At 54.7% G+C, this 26,204-nt stretch overlaps 1 protein-coding gene across 1 annotated transcript in view; it reads right to left on the bottom strand.

Annotated features, from left to right (window-relative positions):
• Positions 1-26,204, bottom strand: part of LOC119178306 (uncharacterized) — a 65,233-nt gene that overhangs the window by 4,910 nt on the left and 34,119 nt on the right. The window contains exons 4-7 of the mRNA XM_037429498.2: positions 18,815-18,848; positions 14,726-15,084; positions 14,039-14,146; positions 3,970-4,139 (exon numbers count right to left, since the gene is read on the bottom strand). Coding sequence (XP_037285395.2) covers positions 3,970-4,139; positions 14,039-14,146; positions 14,726-15,084; positions 18,815-18,848 — 671 coding nt within the window. The remainder of the gene's footprint in view (positions 1-3,969; positions 4,140-14,038; positions 14,147-14,725; positions 15,085-18,814; positions 18,849-26,204) is intronic.

Here is a 26,204-nt window from a genome sequence, read left to right as displayed (position 1 = left end):
ACGAACATTTTCCTTGCTCATTACATTCTCGAAGTTAAAAAGTACAAACATCAACGACGTTAGAAGCAGCTGCAGAAACATTTAGCAAGCTAGGTCAGCTTATTATGATATCAGACGCACTGGAATCGGTGGCAGATTCATGAGAGAAGGTACAAAAGATTCGGTAGTAAGGAGGTACTGACCAATAACATTGGTGACTATTGAATAAGGTTTTTCTTTTAAGGACACGCGGCGTTGTCGAAAGGCGAGAGAATGCGCGACCGCACTCATCACTTCCGAGAGGTTTTCATATAACGCCGCGAAGGAGCAATTTCGGGAGCGTCGACGAGGAAAGGCCGGCGGCGACCGATCGGTCACGAAGCAGCGACAAACGAGACTCCGGGCGGGCCGATGAATCATGGGCGCCCGAAGAGGCCAGCCGCAACGCGCGCGCTGCCGCGTCGGCGGCTGCAAAAACCTCCGCGGCCCCAGCGATCACGCAGCAGCTCCCACCGCGACGCGAGGCCAGCTCGGTTTTTTACGACCGGAGGGAGCGCAAACGGCCGCATAGCGTAAGAGAAAAAAAAAAAAAGCCACAGCGGCCAAGCGAAGATGGAACGGAGGCGATGGGCGCCCCGCGGAACGAACGAAGCAGCGAATTCCCACGAAGAAAAAGCACCAGAGGTTGAGCGAGGAGAAGCACCCGTGAAGAGTGAGGAGACGCAAAGAATAATATTAAAAAAAACAGTGAAGTGGAGAGGAGAAAAGATCCATCGCGCGCGTCAGGGAGCGGAGGCTGCGCGTACCCGTTGGGCCGAGTCGCGCGGAGATAAAAGCGGGTGCACACGCCTTGCCTCTCTAACCCCCTCCGCCACCCTTCACAGCCTAGCGCGATCCGGAGACTCGAGAACAGACAGGGAGCCCCGACGGGCCGCGCTGCTAAGTACAGGCGCAGCCGCGCACACCGCGCTAGCTCGAAAAACGAGGGAGGGGGGGGGACATGCACCGCTGTGAGCCGAAGGGTCCACGGCTCCACTGCGTGAACACTACCAAATATACAAAAAAAGGTGGGAGAGAAGAGAATGGAGGCGGCAAAGAAAAAAAAAACGGGCGCGAGAGAGATCCGCGGCACTTTCAGAGCCGAGGAGGTGAAATAGGTTGGTGAAATCAATAACAGATGGCGCGACCTGTCGCATCCTACGCGCCATTTGGCGTTGCCCGCCGCCCGCCCCGGCTGCCAGGAGCCGAGCTAGCGAAAGGAGCGGTTGCGCTGTTGAGGGGGGATGAAAAGGGGGCAGTGGGGGAACTATTCGTGCAGCAACCGCGCGCAGCTTTCCGCGTTGCTTGCTCCGTGCGAAGGGCAGCCGTAATTATCGGCGAGACGTGAGTGTTCGCGCCACCGGGGCCCTCGCTTGGCGCAATACGCCTCGTGCCGCAAGCCTTGATTCTAGCCATGCGTCTCGCTTCTTCCCGCGCAATACTCGCACGGATACGTGTCGGTTGGGAGGTGCAGCACGAAAGCAGCGGATAGCCTGCCCATTCGCATCGCGGTTCCGCGAGCGTTGTCGCCCTGATTGGCTCTAGCCAAAGACCCAAGCAGCGGCTCTTGCTCGATTGCATGGAGGGAAGGCAGCAGGGCGCCTACAGCAAACACAGGCGGCTCGGAGTGGGAGCACTCGTTCTTTATCCCCGGGCGCCAGTTGTTTGTACACGCCGGGCGGGCTCCGCTCGAGAAACTCGTATTTCAGTCGCTCCCCTCGCCGCCGGGCAGAGTGCCCTATCTGCCAGCCACGATAAAAGTCACGTCCGGCTGCGTCGACCGACATGACAGAGAGGGAGGGCTGCCTATCGTCGGGGCATCTGCCGCCGCCTCTTACAGCTTTCCCCGCACTGAGGGTCATTCGAGCTGCGAGCCAAACGGCCATCTGGGCCGGATTACTGCTAGCGCCGGACTGACGCCACTCGTGCCGGGCAATCCAGCGCGTCGTTTTCCGAATCGGGAGGGTGAGCTCGCCCGCTAAGCTTGCGAGACCTGCCATCACCAAGGCCGATATCAGCACGCCTGTGCCGGCTGAAACCCTTTGTAGATAAGCGTAGGTACGCGCGGTCTTTTTCATGACAGTGCGACTGGTTTCAATTAGAGCTTAAATGCGTAAAATATTTTATGCCACTCTTCTTATGCTCCGGTGGCAGGGTTAGTTAGACTAGACGGCAGTGCAAGTCTGACTAGACCGAGTAGAAACCGAGAGACGAGAAACCGAGTAGGCCAAATCACAAGAAAGCGACAATATTGCATATCGAGGCACCATGAGTCGAATCTAGCTCAACTCCCTTTGTTCATTAGTCAAGCTAATCGAACCAGCTGACGAGTACGCAGTTCGAATACGTAGGCAGTGCGTTCTTACCACACCCCTGCTGCAATCAAACGTCAGAGTTGGCGTTATAGACTAGCGCTGTTTCACATAAGTGCATGGATCGTGCACGCACGTATTCGCGAACAACGCAGCGTTAATATGACGTCATGCCCATCCGCACACTACTTTAGGGTGAAGAGTGAACTGAAAGACGTGGAATAATGAAAGAGACAGTAAACTGTTCAACGGTGCTGCCAATTAGGGTGAAAGGTCCACTACCGGCTTTCTTTATAGATTTACATTAGCTGCAGTGTGCCCCTCCAATCCAAAAGGACAGGAGAAGCGGGAGGAAGCTGACACATGGGGTGCCTCGTCGTTTTTTCCGCTAAAACACCGTTGTTTGTTCTGCCCGGATATTTATATATATATATTTTTTTTCCCCGCTTCGGTCCAGCAAAGGAATAAGCCCCGACGTCATCAGCGGCTGCGCACACCGGCTTCCTCCCCGCGTGGGATTACGGTGGGCCTCTCCGAGCCAACTCGTCGGTGCGCGGCGATAGTGCGGAGGAGGGAGAGGACGGTTGGCCCCCGCGCGAAGGTCGGTGTTTACGCGCCGGCTGCAGCGGCGTCGGCAAACTTCCTGCCAGCGCCGCTTTCCCCCGACACGCAACCGCGCTGCACCACCCTCCCCCCACCGAGAGACGGGGAACGCACGTGCCGACGGAGGTGCCGACCGGCCGGTGAAGCTCCGGTTGCGACAGGAAAAAAGAGCCGGCGCGCGAACGCACACAGAAAAAGAAATAGGGGGGAAAAAAGCCCTGACGTGGTAACGACACTGACCCGAGGAAGCGTGAAAAAGAAAAAATTTCAAAGAAAAATGGCACTCGCTGGCTAAAGCGTTCGCCGTCGACGGACTGCTTGGGCGCGACAGCCTGAAACAACGTTGCTGTGGAGCTGCAAAGTTTTATTCTTTACAATAGTTAGCGCTTTCCCCACGATTGAAGAACTGACAGCCACCAAGGGAAACGCATGTTTTTAATAACCTCTACTCCGTTTGTTATACCAGGCTACGTGCATTTTCCTGCGGTGATAACACAGAACCCAATGGGTCTTAATCATTGTTTCATCACTCAGGTATACTTCCGAGTGTAAAACAGCTAGATTTCCTGAGAAATCTGTTGTTCACAGAACACAGATAAGACACCACACGTACAAGCAAATCTGCAAGCCAACGTGCCACAAAGGAGAAACCGAGTAGGCAAAATTACAAGAAAGCGAATATATTGCATATCGAGCCACCATGAGTCAAATCTAGCTCAACTCCCTTTGTTCATTAGTCAAGCTAATCGAACAAGCCGACGAGTACGTAGTTCTAGTTACCAAGACGACCAGGATTGCTTTGAGACTCCTCTACACTCGTTAAATCTTCCAATCGGAGTATTCGTGTAAGCGTGCAAGAAAGAGTTGGAAAGGTGGCCATCTCAGGCAGATGGCGGTCAATTCATTATGCGTAGAATATATACGCTCGTTCATGTAGCCGACTTGCTAAGTCACAACACTCGAAGCTGGGCGGGCGACGCTTAAACGATTGTCCGCGAACACGACCATCAATAAAGCAACGCAAAACGCCACTCACCGCCTTCCGTTGTGTGCGCAGGCGTTGGGGTCGGCTCCGCACTGGAGCAGGGCTCGGCCGACGCGCAGGTGTCCCCGAGAGGCCGCCTCGTGCAGCGGGGTCTGTCCGTTCACGTCGCACGATTCGACCGAGCCGCCCTCGCGGGACTCGAGGCAACACCAGGCCAAGTCCTGTGAACAGAGACGTCGCCAAGCGTGAACACAAGAACCGAGTGAACACCGGGGCATGTCGGTAAACCGCACGAATAGAGCAACAATTAGCAGGTGACGGGAGCGCGGTGGTTTTTCACTCGAAGCAGTTTCGTCTGCTACGGTCATCTGGCGGTCCCAGTAATTGCTGTAATGTACTGGGAAGATTTCGAGTGCGCGTGAAAAAAATCCCAGGAAGCAAAACCAGGACAGCAAAGAGAAAAAAATAAGAATAAGGTTCGGAGCTATCGGTCTTCGGAATACAATTTGTAGGTTTTGTGCAGCGTCTAGCGATAGCGTGTTTATGGGGAAACTATACAGTGAGGAAACGATGCATTGCGCTTGCCATCTTTTATTGTAAAAAAAGGGGAATCGCGTGCTTTCACTTCGGGAAGGATCTATTACCTCTGATCTGTTTTACCTTATGCAGAATCGGGTTATCTCTTCAGAGCTGCAATAACATACTCTAACGCGATTGCCGCCTACGTCGGCTCAATGGCCCGACCAACAAGCAATCGCCCATCTCTACAAAAGCGAAAACATAATACGGCCCCGCGGCGACGAAGCAGAGCGGTGGGAGGAAACGAGCATCGGGGTCCCCTCGGTGAAACAACAAAAGATACCGGTGCAGGAACCGCGCGACGGCAGCGAAGGAAGCCGCCAGAGCAGTAGCGGCAACCTCGCCCCGACGACCGGCACAGCGAGCGCGGTCACGGCGCCGCCGGTAGCAGCGGCAATCAACCGCACCGGCCGCCGCAATCAGCGGCATCCAGACACGGCTATCGGCCGGACGCAGCGAGGAACCGACGCGAGAGAGGACAGAAATAGGCTGCAACAAAGAAGAAAGAAAAGCGCCGATTTCGGTGCGGACCGAGCGGCGGCCCCTCCAAACGACCTCATTTCCCTGTGAGCGCAGTGCGCGCCGCGCGATTTTGGCGATCGGCGTGAGCGCCGATGCGGTGCACGCACCGATCGCTGGGGCCGGGGTAGGTGAGCGAATTCGGGACCGCTTCGAGATGCGACGAGCGGTGCCAGCGTGAAACGCCCCGCTATTTTGGTGGCGGCACGCACTGAGTGTGTGTGTGTTCCTCGACGCAGCCTCGCCGCCGTCACGGCCGAGTGCGCGCGGCAAGCAGACGGCCACGTGCATACGAAAAAGGGGCCGAAATAAGCGACCACTGCGACAAACCACGTTTTCTGGAGGTTTCGACTGATCCCGCCGTTCTTTTTTTTTTCCTTCCTTTTATCACTCGTTCTATAAGGTTAGCACAGAAATAATAGGTGACTTATAGAACGCGTACTCTTTCGGCACTATTACCGGAGAAGAACCAAAACATTGTAGACGTAGATAGAAGAAAATTGTTTTCCTGGAGGGATTCGGACTCGGCATACGAAAGTGCTGTGAAAATCTGAACGCGAAGCCCGACGTTTAGGTTCAAGCATTAATTCTGAAATTCGCCAAAGGGAGCAGCAGGTAAGGTCGTGGACATTTGGAGGGGGGGGGGGGGACAAAACAAATGCTGTATGAAACAGCGGACAAAAAAAGCGGCGACGGCAGACTAGGCACGCTATTCGCCATCCCAAATGGCAGAGAATGACAGAGGGCAACGACAGGGGGCAAAAATCAGAAAGAAAGAAACATGTTAACGAATCGATCGCGTGACAGCACACAGCGAATACTTTCTCTCATGCACTAGCATTAGCCTTCCCACCGCGCGCACTCGTGTACAACTACAACAGCACACCGGCTGCGCCGCTTACCGAGTGCGTATGCGAAGCCGTACAGTGATCCGCAGCAGCAAAAACAGCAGCATGGAGCCTTTTTCCTCGCGCGACCAAAGAGCGTCAAGTACTTTATCTTTTTCATCCACCTCCCGTTTCAGGGAAGGCCTCCAAGAAAGTGCGTGCACAGAAAGCCGGCGGCTACTGCGGCAGCCTTAGCTAAAGAGGCTCGCGTTTCCGTGTCAAGGCTCGCTCCTTCGCTGGCCTCCGCACCGCTGCCGTAAACAGTCGCGCGCCGACGAAGCACGCGCAGGAGGCAACGCCGCAGTTTGTCCAGCCATGCTACGTTCACGGTTCGAGACGAGAGCCGACGCCTGTCCGTGCGGAGGTGGCCATCGAGGACGTCGCGAAGACCCAGCTCAGCGTCAGCAGCTGCTTTCCGCTTTTTTTTTTTTTTTATTCACCCGACTCGGCTCGTCTTTCCTTTCGGTCCGTCGCGGGGCCATCCAAGCGGGCTCAACAGAGAGTGGCGGTTCTTTCGCAAGGCGTTGCGCGAACGTCGGAGGCCGGGTGGCGTTGGCTTTATTTCGGGCGCGTCTCTCGGCAGTACTTTTTTTTTTCTTTTTCTTCAACGCCCCGACGACGAGAGATTGAAGCGGGAGGGCTCCCCGCCGCTCGGTTGGCCTCGGGAGAGCGGCGGAGAAGCTTCCTGGAAGAAGACACGCACGGCCCATCTACCGCCAGCTGCTGCTATACGTTTGCGCTGCCTATACAAGACCGGCGCCAGGCCCCCCTAACCGCGTTGCGTGCTTTCGCGCATAGGGCGAAGCCCGGCTAGCCCCCGGCACGTCTGAGCATCGATTGCGTTGGCGTGCCAAGCGAAGGCGCTCGGTCAAACGAGCCCCGGCCGAGAGTGGGCGACGCGAGTTGATGAAAGAGCGGGCAGCGAGAGGTCGACGCAGCAGAAGAAGCTGCTGATTACGTTCTTCCGTCCAAAAGTACTTCACTAACATTTTTTTTTTTTTGCAACCTGTCCGTAGTACTGGTCACGTTCTGGAAAGATAACGCGACTGGCAGCCACAGATTTGCACAACCTAAGGCAGAAAGTGATCAAATATGCGGCTTCGCATGAAAGCACGTGCTGTCACAAGCCGCGCGAGTGTCACTGGCGCGCATATCGAGGCTGCAGACAGAGAAGCGAGGCATGAAGCGAAAAACCTCGGACAAGTAATTCGCACACCTTCACTTGTGATCAGTGCTTGCTCAGCCACCTCGATTGGCTTGTTATTTCATCCTGGCGTTATTTTTTCACTCCCGCGATGTCACACAGCTACACGTTTGAAATAAGCCCCGGTGTAATAGGCACGCGCAGAAAGGGAACAAGATGCTCAACGCAAAAACAAAATAGCTTCAGTCTTGCCACGAGCGGAGGAGGCGCCGTCGCTGTTCCCCTAACTGCACTAAAAAAAAAAATGTGCAGTAAAATAACGGCACCCCGCCGGCGGTTGCTTCGATCGGGCCGCAATCACGGCTGTCTCTCCAGCGGTGCGCACGCCGAGCGAAGCCGACTTCATATACGAAACACACGCACAGCGGCTCGCCATCAGCGGTTGGGGCGAGCTCCCAACTCGTTCGTTCTGCTCACGGCGCGGTGTCGGAGAGAAGAAAAGAAAGACGGCCTCGCTGGCGCGCGCAGAAAATAGCTGCGGCGCGCCGTTCTCGCCGCACTTGAATAAGCGGGCTGGCTGCACGCGCGACGACCGAGCCGTCGCTCAGGCGGCCGAGATGCGACGGGAGGCGGACAGCTGAATAATACAGAGGCCGCGCTCGTCGTACGCCCTGCAGAGAAAAAAGAGAAGCACAAAAAAGAAGTGTTCACGCGGCGCGCACCTGTCGATTGGATGCACGCCCGCTGGCTGAATATATGCACGAGTGGCCGCCGTGCGCATGCAGTACCACGAGAGGAAGGCTCTTTTCGCGTAGGTCCATGCGTGCGCGCTTACTAGATGCATGCAGCTTTGCCAAAGGCTTCGATCGAGACCCGATACTTTAGAAAGCCAACGGAAGAGAGTTATCTACTGTCGTCGTAGGAACGCAGGTAAATCTGATTACGTCATCATAGGGGCCTAAACTATACCACTGATAATGCGCTTTCCGAGACGGTTGAGTTTCAAAACTTTGATAAATCTCTGTAACTTCGGCAATGCTGCACGGTTTTAAGGCGGGACGTGGCAGCCACCTATGGCGCGCGTCGTCGTCGTTGGCGCGCTGCTGACGCGGCATGCTGCCCCGCCGAAGTCGTCCGCTTCTCCGCTAAGAAATTGTGGAGCAGGGACTCCACCAGGGGGCGCTAGGAGGGTCATTCATCACAGCTCCTATTAGCATAGATGCCGCTGGCACACCGAGAGCAGCGCTGCTCTAGTACGGCACGCTGTACTTCCGACTGCGAGCACCCTCGTCCTCCGCAGTCAAGACCCCGCTGCGTGCTTCGACAAGGCGAGAAACGACCTCGAAGTCGGTCGGTCGAGCGGCTGGACGGGGGGGCAGACAACAAGGGGGCGGTGCCGTTTTTTGCAGAGAAACAAGGAGCGGTTATCGAGCTGGTTCCGAGGAACCGAGCGCGTCTTGGACGAAGACTGGCCGTCACTGATCGCGAGCTGCCGCGAGAAGTGCTATAGCTCGCCGCACTAAGTCTTTACAGAAGTTTTGTCTTACGGCCACAAGCCGTCGCTGATTACAGTAGCTGCATGCAGGTAACCTCAGTCCCGTCTCGTCATAGAGTCGAGCGAACGCAAAGTCAGGCTCAACGTATACCTCGAGTAAGTTATTCGCACGGGGAAGTGGAGTCTATCCTGCGCTATGAATCAATGTACACTTCAGGATGTGATACGCTAAAGATATTCCATGAATGAAATAGCTCCAGAGAAATACCGCGAATGCGATTCCTTGAGACTTGACCCGTATTACTGTAGTCATTTACTGGAATGAGCACTCCACCACAGTTACAAGTTTTAAGACGCTGAATTGCTTACACAGACTAAACGCGAGACCCCACGCGGCGACTTTCCCGCTCTCGATCAGCTACAGTTCCACGGGGCTTCGGTACAGGAGTCAACAAGGGTGACGATGCATCGCCCAGCTTAAACCGCGGCTCTCGCTCGTCGGCCCCAACACGCCCCGTGGTTGGGCGACGTTGTTCGCTAGCGAAGCGAGGTTGCGCACCTCGACGGCAGATGGCCACGGGTCCGCCGTTGTGGCATCACCGCTATTTTATTTTCCCCAAAGATCACTGCCGCTGTTCGAGACTCCCCGAGGGCTCGCTGTCCCCGCCATTCTATAAGCGCTATTATGTGCGTGACTAGACAAGCGGGAAGCAAGCACAGAGGGCAGTCCAGCCACGTCACCTGGGTTACGAACAGAGCGGGTCGGTTGTCCCGGACGGGAGAAACACGACCCCCCCCCCCCCTTCTTTTCTTTTTCGAACGGCGATGCATAGTACGTGGCACGGTACGCGTTCATTGAAAATGCGAGCACGAGGGGACTGAGTCAACCCCGCTGCGCACTCGCGGCAAAAACGGCACGGCCACTGCGCTCCATCAGCCGCTTCCCGTATCACGGCACTGTCTCATATTCACCGCGTTCCCTTTTAGCACCTCCGAGTATGCCTAGCACTCTGCGCGGATTATCATATACCGGAGATCGCTCGTTACTCGGCGGACTCACGGCGCTTTAAGCGTATTGAAAACTACTGCAAGGCTTTGACAGATGGAAGAAGCGATAGCGAGGATGACGATAAATTGCGAGGACACGGAATCTGCGGTCGTGGAAAGATTATTAATTGTAACAACGCGCTTCTAAAAGGTTCTGTAGTTTCCGGTGCAAGATGAGAAAAAAAGACAACACTATCCTTCGTTCAGAGGGCGCCAGAACCCGTCCTAACCACCATTTGTTTTCTTTCTTTTTTTTTCCGTTTTGGCACATTACGCTCAAGTACCGTATGCGACAGTCAAAGCAAGTCCGATGCAAAAAAGGGAATTTGAAGAGTAAGCACTACAATCGTATCACGCATAAGACGGTGCGCGTGTCAAGCGAAGCGATAGTGGCAGTGACGAATCCAAGACTCTGGAATATTGACCACTTTTGTGCATGGGAAACCGTCTAGAAGCGGTCACGTGTCATCGCGATAACTACGATACGGAGTGGCCAAGCAACAGCGACGTCAGTGCGAGAGAGTCGGTTCACCGTTATAAAAATGTCACGCACAGAAGGCGGGCAACGCGCAATAAATAACGCAACGCTGCAACATCGCGGAACGCGAGCAGCGCTAATTGGCCTTCTCGCAGACTCCGCGGGGGACGATCGGCAAGGCCGCCTAACGACGACCCCGCTTCGCAATTTATTCGGGCTCGCTCGCAGCCGTGTCCGGTTTCAGAACGCGACACCGGAGCCGCTCTGCTTGTTAGGGCGCCCAGCTAACCTGCCTTCGTTTTATTCATTTCTATTTTCTACCGAAGCTTCAAGAGCCGCGATGGACAACCAGCGAGGGGACAAGAAGAAGCGTGCGGGGCCGTTTCGGACGCGCGCGCAGCACGGGTCGGCCCCTTGCAAAGGCGAGGCACCGTGCGGCAATTTCCTCCAATTAGCGGCGGGAGGGCAGACCGGTTTCGCTTCACTGAGCGTGCTCACCCTGTAGCGGTTCACCCCACGCTGTCCGCTGGCCCCGCTGACCAACCGCGCACCCCGAGGGGGCTACAAAACCCCCTGTCTATTCGTCTCAGGCGGGTGTCGGTCCCGGCGGGCTGACCACCACCCCAAGTGCAGTCGCTTTCGTATGCTCTCTTTCTTCAGAGACCTCCAAATCCAACAAAATCCATCAGTTACCCCCACTTTGACCCATTCTTCGTCTCTGCAGAGACCGCGCAGTGTTACCGAGGGTACAGGACCTGACTTGGGCAGACTTTTTCTTCGCAGATCGGCCAAAGCGACTCGTCGGAATAGTGCACGCATTTTTCACACCACCTGTGTACTGAAGAAGAGCACTTTGCGAGCGCTTGTCAGCCCGTCGCGTGCAACGTGACGGGTCGAGCCGGGGAGGGGTATGCAGCTGACCCACCCCTGGTGTTTAAGTCAGCGCCTCCTGGTTAAGTGCACGGGGACGGGTCACTTTCCCAAACATCTATTGTGAGTAGAGGAAAAAAAAAAAAAACTCTAGCAAGAGGTTGGTCGGCAGAAGTTTCCCTACCGTACCGTCCTCTTCCTCACTTTCCTGCTTTGTGCCAGTCCCAACTACTGGCACAATGCACAACGGAAGGAAGACGCGCCACCCAGAGCTATGGTTCTTGGAACAAGCTATACGGCGGATATACGGCATGGTTCTTTTTATTATAAGCGTGTGCGCGTACTGGCAATGTCCGCGCACTCGTCCGCCGGTTCAGCATTGCCGCATTTCCACAACGTGCTTCCGTAGCTTGCTAAGATGATCTATCAAAGGCGTTGCCACAAACTGCCATCTCGGACATTTCCCCGAGCCGAAACAAGCATCGTACCAAGCACTGACACGGACTGAAGCGGACTACGGAACTTATTTTGTTAAAGAAGCAAAGACACAAGAAGAAATAACACGAAAGATACTGTAACGCGTTTACTGCAACAGTGGCGCTTATAATTGCCGACTGAGGCGCCCTTGTCGTCGCTATATAATGTATTACAAAGCGTTGCCAACTCGCCGCCCCCGTCGCAGCGATAATAGGGAGCGTGATAGCAAAACCGCGCTCTGTTTCGATCCAGTGAAAGCAAAGCTTGACAAAGAAAGAAAAAAACGTCCGCAGATCTAAGAACGATCTCGGAACGCCTTAAAAGCAAGCCGTAAAAACCACCGTCCCCGCACCGAAGAAGGCGGCAGCGACGTCGTTTGGCCGGTCTCTCAGCCGAGACGTGTAGGGCCAGACATTCCTTCCCGCTGACGCCCATGTTGTGTGCGCGCGTGTATAGAGCGCCTCCCGCTGATACAGCTTTTGTTACTCGCTCGCCGTCGGCCTTTGCGAGCAGCCTCCGATCGCGGGGCGCGTTTCTCACTCGTGCGCCAGCATTCCTCGATCTGCGCTCCGGGGCTGCAGCACCCGATCGAGGCCACCGTGCCCTTGCACACGTCGCGCCGCCCATGAAGCAATCGAACGGTGCGGCTGAGCAGGGCGGGGACACGGAAAATAAGGAAAGCGCCCACTCGCTAAAGAAAAGCGAAAGAAAACCTACGATCGCGATCTAAGAACGGCCAGGCCACAAAAGGCCGCGCTTCGCCTGCAAGTTCGTTGCGATGGCCTGAGGAAAGCGAGCCACTGTTTCACAGATGCCACGCCTGCCACGAATAGACAGAACACAACGCGATTTCAGAGAGCAACGAGTGAAGCGCGTCGGCTTCGACACAGAAGTTAGGCACTGCGTCGTGCTCCCGACCGGGTTGCAGAAATTAGGTGCCTTTTCTCATCTTCTAACCACTACCACCACCGACATAAAAGCGATCCGGCAACACTGGTTGTGTCGCCGGAAGAGGCATATTTGCGTAAAGAAAGGAAGCCCGTAGCCTATTGTCCAACGCTCCACAGCGCGTTACCCGAAGATGCGGAATAGACGATCACTTTGTGTTTTAACGACCCAAGGAGACAGCTAAAAACGCCATAGTGGAAGTTTTTCAAACAACTTCGATCTCCTGAGCTTTAGCGCGCACTGACATCACACGCCACACGGGCCTCTAGTGCCGCGGCGGCGTTTATGCGCATTAGTTTATGTAATCATCTGTAACAGAGTTAAATGATATGCACACGGACTATGTTCACACCCATCCCCCAATTAAAAGGAATAAAGCGTTTCGCGAAGGTGATGCTCTAATTAATCGCAGGAAACAAGGGCATTAATGTGCAACCTTAGGGTGTACCACTGCTTCGTCGATCACATCAGCGGGTCATGTAGTGCGGTTCGGGAAGCAACGGGCGCGCATTGTATCTGATTCTAAGGAAGTCAACACGCATCAATGAGGCCACGCGATAGCGCGGCAGAGGAAACGTCCGACGAGACGGAAGCGTTTTTTCCCCCCTTAGACTGCCTCTATCGCCGCGATATTCACAAAGAATGTGCTCCAGGCGGCCGACGTGCATGCGAGAAGCGTCCCCGCGTACCGACGGGAAACGAGGCCGAAATCTCTGTAGGCCAGAGCGGCGGCTTCGATCTTTGGCCCCCACGGGGCGCGTCCGGGGAGGGCGGGCGCGCCAGCTATTTTCGGCGGCAGAGGCGACCGTGCGTCGAAGCGCGACCTGGAAGCTTGGCTGGCCCGCTGCTGCTGCAGTCGGCAACGACGCTCGCGAAGAGCGGGCTAGGGAGGGAGGGCGTCGGCCAAGCAAGCACTTAAAACAAGACGGCGCGGTTTCCTCACAGGACGGCGCCGCGTCTCTTGGCAACCGGAGGACACGCCGAGTTTTGGTACGCCCGGTTCGTACGTGAGCGCGTAGGCGCATGTGTTTTTCTTCATTTCGCGTGTGCCAGCCAGCTGACCGATTCCTGCAACGCTGTGCGCACGAGCCCCCTCATTGTAATTTTTTGTACGCTATCGTACCATTGTTTGTCTCCTGGGCCGAATGGGGAAATGCCGAAGCTAGACACTGGATACTGTAGAGGAAAAAAAATTAACCAAGTTACCCTACAACAGTTTATGGGATGACAACTGATAGAAACTCGCCGTAACAAAAGCTTCAGAGATGAGAAACATCAACTAACAGATGCATGCCCCTTCCTGAATCTTGCTTATTTGTGCAGAAACATGTCGTCAAACACGATGTACACGGCCCATGCATAGAGGCCGGAGCGGTTAAACGAGATGTTTCTATCGAGAACCTTTAGCTCTATGAAGGTGAAAATGCTTTCATTCTTCCCCACTGTACATTGCACGTCATGATGTTAAACGGTCGAAATGAAGCTGGTATCGTTTTGCTTAGTGCAGACATTCTTAAAATTTATGTGTGCTCCTACATCCAGAAAGAAAAAAAAAGCTACCCCCAATGCAACCATGCTTTGCGGCACAGCAGACCAGCAGGGGCGCGTGACTGGATATGACTGGATAAAAATAACCTACAGTGAAGAGAGATAGCGTCAAAGCTATAGACACTCACCACGTGACCCAGGCGGGCTGCGCGGTGGAGGACCGTCTCCCCCGTGGACTTGTTCAGAGGGATCTTGCTCAGGTCAGGAGGCGCACTGTAGTTCAACTCGCCGAAGGGCTGCGCAAAGACGGAAGGGCGAGTTGTAAGAATCCCGTGAACAAAGCATCGCGAGGCAAAATTGCGACACTGAGTAACCGGAGAAGTGTTAACACGACTTTGAGATACTGTAGAAGTGTTCACATTTTGCAGCGTTGCGAATATTCTTCTGGCATTTACAATCCGATCCTAACGCCACTCGCGCAATCACATCTTTCAACCAAGCATTTTATACTCCAACTTCGATTATCAAAAATATGCCCAACCACAAAACGGTCACTCGCATATCAAAATAAGCTTTGTAAGTAGTATTGACGGGTATTTTTGCGTTAATTAAATATTCATTCTTATGAGTAACTTAACGCGGTCCCTCTATTTTACTGGCTCGTGCGGATCAAGAATTTACTTTGAACATTATTTTTCTCGTCCCTTTCGCGCGAGATAACAATGTTTTACGTTTTCCGAAGCTCGGCCTTCCTCAACGACAAAAACTATTGCCACCCAAGCAAATGCTTCTTAGCTAACAACGAAAAAAACATCGACGCACTGTTCAAGCCTGACCCTTACTGTAACAGGACAACGTGAGGAGACTGTAAGTACCTTGCGGTCGTTCCTTCCGGCCAGCTTGGCAGCGTTGGTGCTCGCCGGCCTCTTGCGGCGCCTAATCATGTCGAGTCCTGAGCGCAGCTTGCGCCTGCGCACCGCGTGGTACTGCATCCTGCGTTGGCGCAGCTCGGGCCTCAGCGAGGAGAGCACGGAGTCGGCCGAGTGACTCTGGGGTCGGCGTCGCGACGACTCGGCGCGTTCGGGGCTGCGCGAGGCACGCCGACCACGGGGCGACAGGGCGTTCTCTTCGGAGGGCGCCGAGGAAACGGCGGGTGCCGATGACGGAGTAGCCGGAGGTGACTGCTCGTCCGAGTCGAGCTTGCGCTTCTTGGGGTGTATCGAGTACCGAACGCCTGTTAAAGAGACAAGAAGAAGTGCTATATATAGTACACAAGTCACTCAGCACACACGACACGACGCAACCGACCACTCGTATTGGCGAGCCTGGCATTGGCGACACCATCACCCCAATGGTTCCGAAAGACAACCCGTGCATCGCGCAGCAACAAAAACAAACTGGTTGACTGCAGCTCTTCCTACAAATTCATGCTTTGTATTTCCGTATTTTGCTTTATTACACAGAAAAGACGCTAGTGACGGGGAAGGTGGCATATATCTCGCTTTGTCAGAGGACCTCTGTTATTATGAAGATGCCAAATCTGAGAAGGGTAACTTGAACGAACGTACTGACAAAGTGATGCAAATGCAGGCACAGCATTGAGCGCGTTTTCAAATAGTGCCCTGGATACAACTGCGGAATTCTGGAGCAACGTCTGGCTGTGAAAAACGGGTCACTGCTCTGCTGCAGACGCGAGATACACTCGATCGGGCGGCCCTGCGCTAAGACGCTGTAACCGCGTTCCTTCGGCGCAACGACGCGGCGCACGCCCCCGAACGTTGATGGCACGCAGTGACACTCAGCTCGGTGCTCATGACGTCAGGGGCGACGCACGAACCACCGCCGCTACCGAGCGACCCAAAACACTACAAAGAGGGTTGTTTGCGCGCGAAGCCCCCGAAGACGCCGCTTCACCGCAAGGGAGCACAAACACAAAACAAATGATGCAACGAGCAAGCGGGGCGGTTAGCAGCACTGATAAGGCACTTTTTTTCTTTACCTCTTTGTTTTTGTTTCACTCGCAAGAGCATACACCCGCTCCCGCAGGACCCTTATCTAGCGACCCTTCCCCGCCCGGTTGCCATCCGACCGACTATCGCCTCCTGCACTCCAGCAGACACCACAAACAAGCGAGCGTTGCCGAAAGCGCTTCGATCAAGAAATAAAGAAAACGTGCGTTGTCGCGCGCAGGCCCAGAGGGCCGCGGGTTCAGAGAAAACATGCGCGACCGCACACGCACGCAACGCAGCCGCCGACAAAAAGCGACCTCGCATTTCTCTCCCCACGTCCCCCCTTACTCCACGCACCCGGAGCCGCCGCCTCGCCTCTGGGGCGATGCGTCCACCGGCGCGCCGAGCCCAAAACCAACGAAGCGTCGCATCCGCCGCGCTGCTGCTGCTGCGATTCTTTGAAGCCGCGCCGAGCCAGCCAGCCAGCCAACGCGATCATTTCCTGGCTCTGTGCCGTCGGTGCGAGAGACGCAGGCGACTACGCGCGAGCGTATTTGGAGAAGGAAAAACACAACGAAAAAAATCAGTGGCGGCCTCGTGTCCCCCGCGGCACTCCTGCCGTCCAGCGAACAGGGCACCCCACGCAGCCGTTCTTACACGGAAACGTGCACACACGTGGCTTCCGCAAGCAGGAAAGAATGGGCGACTGTCTCGCCTGCACGTAACTGAGCGACAGTGAGCTGCTGTCTTGTATGCATGGCTTTTACGCGATAAACGAAGCTGCAGCACCGTCGAGCGCACGTCCCAGATAATATAGCTGGATGGGGCAGCCCAGCAATTATTGGGTGCGAATCAACGTCGCAGCATCGGGTACGCGCACGATGCTCTGCAGGGAATAAAATTTAACGACGCCCGCGTCGACTTATCTAACAGCCAGATTCCAGAGCAGGACGTCGGGAAAGGAAAGCTGCACAGCAGGCAGCAAGGAGCGAAATCTAAAGCACACAAGGTGCACGTCCACGCCACACAAAGTCATGATGCGAGGAAGCGCGCATCAGGCGTCCTGCAGTGAAGCTCCCGCAGCACCACCCGAAGACGACCGAGCGCCACCGTAAACACACGCGGCGTAGGGGGCGGGAGCTGGGCAATTTTCGGCATCCGTTTTTTCTTTGTCCTTTGCGTTTTCCTCGTCACAGTGAGAAGGATCAGAGAGCTGCGTTCACGCAAGATTCGCGGAGGCTGCGGGCATTCAGGTATACACATTCCCCTCATTGGTACGTTCTGTCCTGCCGCACGCAGCTGCAACCCTCCTGCCTTTCTGAAGCCGCGCGCCCGAGGAGGTGAGCGCCGGCAGCTCGACTAATGCCCACCCTGAGCGAAAGAAAAGGGCACCCCGGCCGTAAAAACGCGCCGCCGACCGTCCCTGGTCGGAGCACCGGCGGCACCGCGAGATGCCCGCCGCCAAGACGGGCCGTCGCAGAGCATTTAATGAGGCCTCGTCCTTCGGCGAGAGAAGCCGCCAACGGGGGGGACCTCTTCTCCGAGAGGAGCGATCTCTCGGCGGGCGCTCGCTGTCCCCTAATTATATTTCGTCGCGCGGGGCCGCCGGGGCCGTTCATCACCCGTGGGATGCGGCGGAAGGGAACGCAGGCGCGGTGGGTGACTCAGGCATCGCTGCGGGCGGCAGGGGGGGAGGCCGGCACCAAATGAGTAGCGGCGCGCGGGCGCGCTCGTGAGCGAGCCAGCCGGCCGCTGCGGGGATCCTGGGAATACCAGATACGACGCTCGCCGGCATCCTTAATTGGCCCGGCCACGTCTCGGGCAGCCGAACTGCGAAGCCCTCCGCGCGCGGACAAGACTCCATTCGACCGAGCGGGGAGCGATTTTTGCGTTTTTATTTTTCTCGCGAGGTCTCCCCTCCAGGTCCCGTTCTTTATCTTACTGCCGCTCTCCGCGCTGTGACGGGATAAACATCGCGCGGCGGGGTTACCACGCGACATGGGAAGGCGGAATGGCTGGGAAGTATTAAGGCTGCGTGAGCAACCCTCGCCCACCTGGTGCTGTAAACGGAGCAGCTTTAACAAGGTCCACTGCACCACTATGTTAACTCTTGTTACAGCAACCAAAAAAAAAAACAACGCACAACCAAATTCAGATAGCAAGAAAGAAAAGAATATAAGCTCAAAATACTCAGTTTTTCTGACATAGCGCAGTGGCCCAGAGGGCGGTTCCAATGTAAATCGCCAAATGCTGAGGCGCAAGTGTGACGCGCACGCTTTCCGAACACCACCCCTCCGTCATAGTTCTTGCCATTTAATGCCTTGTGTTGGGGTCGACGTCAAAGGCTCGAGCAGCCATGCGTTTGGAGTCTGGATCTAACGAGTCACCAGTTAGGAGAGAGAAAGGCTCGGCGCTGGCAAGGGTGCGACAATGGGGCTCGGCACACGCCGCGTCTTGGAACGTTTTGTCTTCGCAATAGTAAATAATGAGTCTGGTTTGGAGGGAACGGAGTGGCATAAGGAGACCACGGCATCACGGCGCCTACAGAGAGGAAAGGGTTGTGTAGAACGGAAGGGGAGACGGGCTACAGACGTCGCGAAAAAACTAGGCGACCTTATGGTGGTGCGCTGAAGAGTACATTTCACGCGTCCAGGGTTCATTGACACGAGCCCCATCGGGCGACCCTAAACTGCACAAATTCGTGAATTAAGCTGGTCATTTAGTATAGCCACACCGTCACTCACACTATATCGAAACAATGAAGCTTTATCTCTCTTATGCTCTGCGTAAATAACAGCACGCGCCCGACACAGTTAGGCGCGCGAGAATGGGGCTCCCTCTACTTAACATTTGCCGCTGCCCATTTTCCGGGTAATCCCTTCAATTCCGCTCGAACCTACTCGTAGCACAGCCACGGCTGAACGAGCACTCAAAGAAGGGCGGAAAGACGGTCACCACACACAGACTGAACTGTATTAAAACAAAAAAGCTATCATACAAATCGAAGACACTCACCGCCGTTTTCCTTCTGGATCCTCACCGTTGTTGCCTGAGGAAAAGAGAAAAAAAAACGCAATAAGCCATCGATTCTTGAGTGGAAATAATAGCAGAACATTCAGCGTGCACAGAAGATCCTTTAGTGCTTCCCTTTCCAAAATGGACCACTCTTTGCACCTGCCAACACATAACATTTGTTACGGCGTTTACAGGCAAGCACCGGAAATTATGGCTAGACACGTTCTAGCGATCACTCCTACAAAGAGCAACGAGCGCATATGCAGATTAGGTAAACTTGCTTATTCTACACGTTACTGTGCAAACCAACAAAAACGAAACGACGCAGGCGTTATATAAGACTTCTGTGCTTCTGCCTTAGCCTCCTGCCATTTCGTCGATCGAGTTGTCCACAAACCCACTGTTTATTTTATATTATATACAAAAGACAGATTCAAACGGCAATTATGAAACCAAGAGCTTTACGTTGAGATCCTCCACAGGAAAAAACAACGAACTGACATTGCGGCTTGCCGAAAGCCAACGCAATATTTCAACCCTACTTGCCCAACGGAGTGCCAGAACACGTCAGCGCTATTCGCAAGTGTCAAGAAATATGTTCACCACCATCGATGGCACGACAGAACGCTATACGTGGACAAAAACAATAAACAAAGACAACGGCAGGGGTGAAGTTGTGCCGCATCCTGTCGGCACCGCTTGGAAGGCCTCATTAGTCGCCGCACACCTCGCTTAATTAACGCGCGCTGCTATCCGCTGCGTGGCGCGGGAAGTCACTGGGTTGGCTTGCCTATAGAGCGTCTATATCATGGCCGCTACGAGCCGGGTCAGCAGGCGAGACGCCCTCTGCGTGTGAATACGCGGCGGTGTGCGTCTCGCCGAGATTCACACGTGCAGTTCGGAAGAGCGACGGCAACAGAAACACAGGCACAGGCTCCATTGCCTCTTTCGATTTATACGAGTCAAAGAAGGGCGTGTAATGAAAGCTGGATTGCGGCATCTAACATTATCAACTGTGCAGCCAAGATGAGTGTTCAACTCTCATCTATCTGTTGCCTCTTATTTTCCCTCATTTGTAAGCAGGCTAATATGTGATTCCGTCCATAAATGTAGTTTTAACTGCGTTCATCCAGTCGACACCACTTTCTTTTTTCGGGCAATCATTGAGAGTTTGGCCCAGATTAGCACTGGAAGTAGACGTATCCCTTACGTAATAGCAAGTGAATGAACGGCAAAGCCTCTCGTCGAGATCACCGGGATGAGAGACTCTTGCATTGCACGCCGCAATCGCTACTTTATAATCACGATGCCGACGCAAACCGTTCGCCACCGCTAAGGCCGAGGGTTCCTTCGGGAACCAAAGTCAGACCACCGAAGCAAGGGCAAGATGAGACGGGACTCTGTCGCGGGAGAGGCAGGCAGCTGAAGCGGTAAAAAGAGTACGAAAAAAAAGAAAGCCTGCAGGCGGTCGCGGCCGGGCAAATTGCGTGTTGCGCGGCGGCGGCGGCCGGGCGTGAAACGGACCATCCATCAGGGACCGCCGTATCTGGTCTGGCCCGTCGCCGCGCCACCTCCCGCGGCCGCTCGTGCGGCCACCCCCCGCTCGATGCATCGCGCAGCGCCGCCGAGAGAACAGCGGGACCGAGCGCACGTCACAGGGCCTCCCGCTGCTCGGCACTTGCACCGCGAGCTCCACCGGACGTGGCAGCTTGCTGTTCCGTTTGTTTCTCGCTGCGGACGAAGCCAGATGCGGCCGCGCTGTTTTTGCGAGAGCGCGTTGCTCAGAGCGAGGGGGAAGCTGCCGCCGCCACCGACAAGGAGGCGTAATGAAGGGCTTCGCCTGCGCGTATAGCTCGTCGTGTATAAGGCCTGCTGCGCGTGGTATGGTTCAAGCCTGTCCATGCCTTCCTGCAGCGCCACTGAATTCTAGAAGGGAGCAGCCGTTTAAAGGCACGGACCGTGTTCCACGCGCGGGTTTATTAATGGCCACGGGAGCCTGCTTACGAGTGTACAATAGGTGTGGCGCACGCTCGCTGAACGCAACGCTGTATACTTCTGGGAACCGTGTGTAATTAAGTCAAGCCGCGGACCAGAAAGTCAGTTTAGCGCGCTTCAGCTGCGATCAGTAGCGTCACTTTAGTTGAAATGTTGTACATATACGTTACCACCACGGCATCCATAATAATTAAACAAGCGGAATGCTCTACGCAAACCGCCACGCTATACAGCAGCAGTTTCTCTCAGTGAAACCTTTCTTTCAACGATTTATTCAATAATTCCTTTCAGGATTACTTTAGGTGTATGGCACGATGAATAAACTGCGATTGACTAGTAAGCGCGTCCGGTGGTGTCTCCGTATCGGTGTTTCTCCGTAATATTTCTCGCAACTATTCACCCCATACGCCAAGAAGCCGTACAGCGTCCAACCTAGCTCGACCATTTAGCTCGGCCTCGAACAATGCTGCCCATCTGGCCTCTTCGGACGACGCCCCTGCTACATATCGCAGCCACAAATCGGCCGCGATTGCTCGACCGCGCGGGATCGGACTCTCGAAGCCTGCGCAGTGCTGCCGGCGCGCTCAATCGGCGGCCGATAAATCAGGATCGGCCGCCGCGTTTGCCGGAACGCCCCAACGCGCCTGCTGCGAGATGCGGACGCTCGGGCGACCCCCACTGAGCGCTGCGGAGTGCCGCGGCAAGAAATCAAAGCTATATTGCTGAGGCCACGCGCCATCTCCCCCCCCCCCTCCCTCTGTAGGGCCGCCAAGGACAGCGAGGTCATTCGCACCCTGAGCGAGCGTAAACAAATGAACACCGAGACGACCACCGCCTGAGAAGCATATAAACGCTTGTCTATATATTATGCGATGATGTGGACGTCTGGAGAGATGGCTCAGAGAGCGTCAGAGTGGCGTCCGCGAGGTGACTACGCACGGCCCTTTTTTTTTTTTCTTTAAATTAATTTATATGTTAGTTTTAACGTCCGAAAACCACCATACGATTATGAGGGACGCCGTAGTGGAGAGCTCCAGAAATTTCGACCACCTGGGGTTTTTCGACGTGCACCCAAACAATATGGAGACACAGAGCATCAAACGCTTCGTTCGGGTTCTCATCAAATCGTGCGACATGATCCAGAATGTTCAGCGATGATATACGGCGTCACACATTGTAACTTTGGCGGTTTAGTTCTCATGCACCCCTCCTGATTGCAAAGGCACGCAACCTCTCGCCAATCCACAATGCGCGTACCTTTTTCTTTAGCTCCCTCGAGCCTGCCGTAAAAAGCTGTATCCCCACTGCACTTTTGCAACCTCAGGGCAAAACAACATTAAAAAGGATATTCTTGATTCTTCACTTATGTTCGTTAGCGTGCGCCCAGCGCTTTCCGGACGCCGTCGACCGGCCGCGCGCAGGGCGAGCGAACCAGCTCGCTCGAACACGCCCCGAAAGCCCGCGAAAAACACTCGCCAAACTTTTTTGCTCCGCGTTCCTCTCCCTCGGTTTCGATTGCGGTCCCATCCCTCCCTCTCTGCGGTTCTGCCGCCTCTCCGCTTCTTCCGCACCCTCCTCTCCCGGGGCTGCCCTCTTTCCTGGGCGAGCACTTCCGTAGCGAGAAGCGACGGAGCCCGTTTCCTGTTCGCTCTTCCGTTTCGGCAGATTTGTTCCTTGGCGCCGCTACGACGCGTGACCAGATGGAAAGGCAAGAAGACGCCCGCGATGACGTGATCCCGCGAGCGCTCCCGTTTCGCCGCCTCTCGGCGCGCGCGGTTTGCGATGCGCGTGTGAGTGTGCCCGTGTACTCGCGAAGGTGCGCGGCTACCATAAGCACGCCGCCGGCAGCGGCGAACGTTCCGAAACGTCGCTATTTCGGTCGTTTGATCTACTAAATAAACCTCACTCCCTCTCCCACTGTGGAAGCGCGTCGTGAGTGATCAGCGTTGATCCCTCAGCAGCGGTGCGCACATGATTTTTTCGTAGATATCTTACTTCTTGGGGAATTATAGTTGGTGCTACTTACTTTCTGGCGAGGCTAGTTACTTCTGAAGTAGACGCAATTTCTTTCAAGCTTTCGGACGTTCAGGTTTCAAAAAAACGAAACAAACAGAGTAACACCCGTTGCATGAGAGTTAAAAGCGTACTATAAGGCCACTAAAGTAAATTAAAACGTGGGAGCAGCCCAAAAGACTATTTAGTGCAACTGTAACTTTCCCAAAGGCAGTCCAATGACGTGGGATTCACAGGAGATACGACTGAACTGCAGCAACAGCAGGCTGACACGTTCACGCACACGTTAATGCTGAGGTTGATCGATGGTGAATGACTATTGTGTTATGAAGCCCGTTTAAAAAGTAAGGTCATCAATTACGCCCCCATCTGTCGATGCGCGCAGCTTGGCTACGATCGATTGCTGATTAGGATATGAGTTTCACGCAACGACGTTCTTCCTCCAAAGCGAAACAAAAGATAACGCGGAGGTTTCCTTTTTCGCTGAATATGTCTACACAGCTGTCTGCAGTCATCGAGACGTTCGTAGCTTTCAAGAGTGAATAAAGGAAAATGCTAGTCACATGCCCCAACAACACGGACTCTGACCGAGCACGGCCGTCACATGCGCGTACGCACTCCTTTGCGTCCGAAAGAGCAAAAACATCACAACGCGAAGGCCACGCGAGGCCTCCCCGCCACTCGTGCGCGCACCCGCACACCGTCCTCGTAGAACGCTCGAGATGCGCAGCTGTGCCACAAAACCGTGCAGCATTCCATAAAGCTGCGTGCAGCACGGCAGCGGAGCATAACGGCTCTGTCCACGCATTAACTGTTGGGTCACAGAAGGCTAGAAAAGTGTTCCTCAGTGAAAAAAGTACACAGCTAGACGACTTGATATCAGTCCCAACGGTTACACCCAATGAGTTGCATTTAACACGCTGAATTCATTGCGACCCTATTCGTTTGCGGCGCGACACAGGCGTTTCCGATTTTCACGTACACGCGAGAGAAGAAAAACTCCATCTAGTCGCACATTTTGCCTCTTGGTTATCACGCCATTTCTTCGAGCCTAACTACCGCGACATACTCGCACGCGGAATGCCAACTAGGTCCTTAGTTAACACAACAAGCGCTTTCCACACCCAAGGAACAAACTCCGTCGCAGCTTCCAAGCCCGGATTCGCTCCATGAAGCTGTTCGATAAGTGCGATCCCGTATCCACCGCACTGCACGCATTTACTTGGCGAAACGCGGCGAGATGCGGCGGGCGCCCGTATACGCCGCGCGGCGCAATATTTCCCGGCCGGTGCGCGGCCTCGATAGCGACGCCGTCGGAAGCGCGGCCGGCATGACCGATTGTGCGGGATCAGCAGCGCTCTGCTGGCCGGTCAGCTCGGCAGAGAAGTGAGCTAGCACGCGCCAATCCGCCCCCGTACAAACACACAACTGCAAAGCCGTCACCCTCCGACGTTATTCGAGAGCTTCTTCCCCGGCTGTCCTGGACCAAAAAGAAGAAGCGGTAAATACGCCGAAACGGGGCGTCCATCGAAATCCCCTCGTCCAGGCACGTCCCGGATTTCGAGAAGCTCACAAACAGTTTCACCGACTCTGTTTCGTTTGCTGCCGCGAGCCGCCTTTCATTTATGTCCCGAAGCCGCCGTCGCTACACCGGGCCGGCTCAGCGTTGTCCCTCGGGGTTTACACACACAGAGCCGAAGGACAGATTCGATCCATGTTTGCAATGGCGAAAGCGGAGAACCGGAGCATAACAAAGAAAAGGAAGTGAACATATAGAACGAAAGCACAACAGTTGCACGGACGAGAAGCAATACATGACCCCATAAGGAAAGGGTTCCATGGTTATGGATTCGAAAGAAAGAACCCCAGTTTGCCTGTTTTTTATTTCTTTTTCGCTGCCCGTCCCCCTACCAAGCTACAATTAACACGGGTGACCTTGACAGACTGACAAAATACCTCTCCTCATATACACTTTCACATGTGCGTAGGACAGTGAATGACATTTTCCGAATAGTTGTAAAACTCAGACTGACCTATAATCCCTTCGAATTATGAAGAGGAATGCGACCAGCTTGTTCGCCATTTCTTACCCCCAGTGAAAAAAAAAAGTGTTAGTACTTTACAGGGCGAGCCCCAAGAGTTCAGCAAGTGCTGCTTTTTTCGACGACCCGCCTCTATCGTGGCTACTGTCCAAAAGAAGCTCGGGGCGAAAACAATGCCGCGAGAACAGACGCATTTTAATGCCCCGAGCAAGAAGCACGGGCAGCGAAAATACTGAGCGAGTAAGTGCGGGGGGTCGGGCGGGGGGGGGGGGCACCATTACCGCCACTACCGCTGTGCGGCGTCTCGCCATCACCTCCTCGTTGATAACAGGGTCTCTCGTCCTCGACATCTAGGCGAGCTCTCCACGAACACAGGCAAGGGAGCGAGCGATGGTCGAAGGGGAGAGGAGGGGGGGAGGGGGAGTTCGTTCACGCCACGCAATCACCTCCGCTCGAGACGCAGCCTTTGTTCAGCCGAGCCGAGTCCCGGACGACCAAGGTTAGGGGGCGCGAGGGCAGCCAGATAAAGGTGGAGCACGGAAAAATAATAAAAAAAAATGGCCGCATCCTTGCTGTGAAGCGAAGCGCGTGCAGGGTCCGGAGACCAAGGTGGATGGTAGTTTGGGCTGAAAAGAAGGAACGGGAGGGGACACCAAAGGGCGCCCGCCCGGGGCGGAGACTGCAGTTGAACCTCCAGAGACCAGTATTCTTTTTAAAAGGAGCACCCTCTGCCTCAAAAAAGCGTCGCTTTCATCGCAGAGTTGAGGGCAGGCTGGTTGTTACGCAGTTGCAGGGTGCGCGAGTTCTGAAGAGCTCGCCGCAGGCCACCTGCCGGCAGCCACGAGTGGAGAAAAGAAGCAACCAAGCAGTAGACGAAAAGGGGAAACAAGAAATCACGGGTGTCGGTGGTGGAAAGAAAACAAGAGTGCGCCGCGGATATGCGGGCCTGGAAATAATGAGGCGAAGGAGCCCGCACTATACAGCGCTGGTCGCTTGTATGCAGCAACACATAAGTGCATAAAAAGGACGTTAATGAAAATAAGTCGATCTTAGTTTCAACCTAGTACTAGTACAACCTTCCAACTAGCCGTGAATGGAGAACACATACCATCGCCCTACCTGCCTACTCGAGTCGTGGCACATGTATCGGAGAACCGCACACAAGGGTTCGTTCGCTTGCAAGAGAGCACTCCAAACCAAAAACGGCGCGCCGATAAAATCGGTACGGCCGGTTTGTGTTCTACACGCCCCAAGGACCTCACTGCTGGCGGCAAATTGAATGTCCACGCACATGTGACTGTGTATTTGGAACACGAAACGTTATGCGACTGAACGAAAAA

This window comes from Rhipicephalus microplus, chromosome 1, assembly GCF_043290135.1.
Source record: "Rhipicephalus microplus isolate Deutch F79 chromosome 1, USDA_Rmic, whole genome shotgun sequence".
Classification (NCBI taxonomy): Eukaryota; Metazoa; Arthropoda; class Arachnida; order Ixodida; family Ixodidae; genus Rhipicephalus; species Rhipicephalus microplus.
The sequence above is the reverse complement of the archived record's forward strand: the minus strand, read 5'-3'. Positions and strand labels throughout refer to the sequence as shown.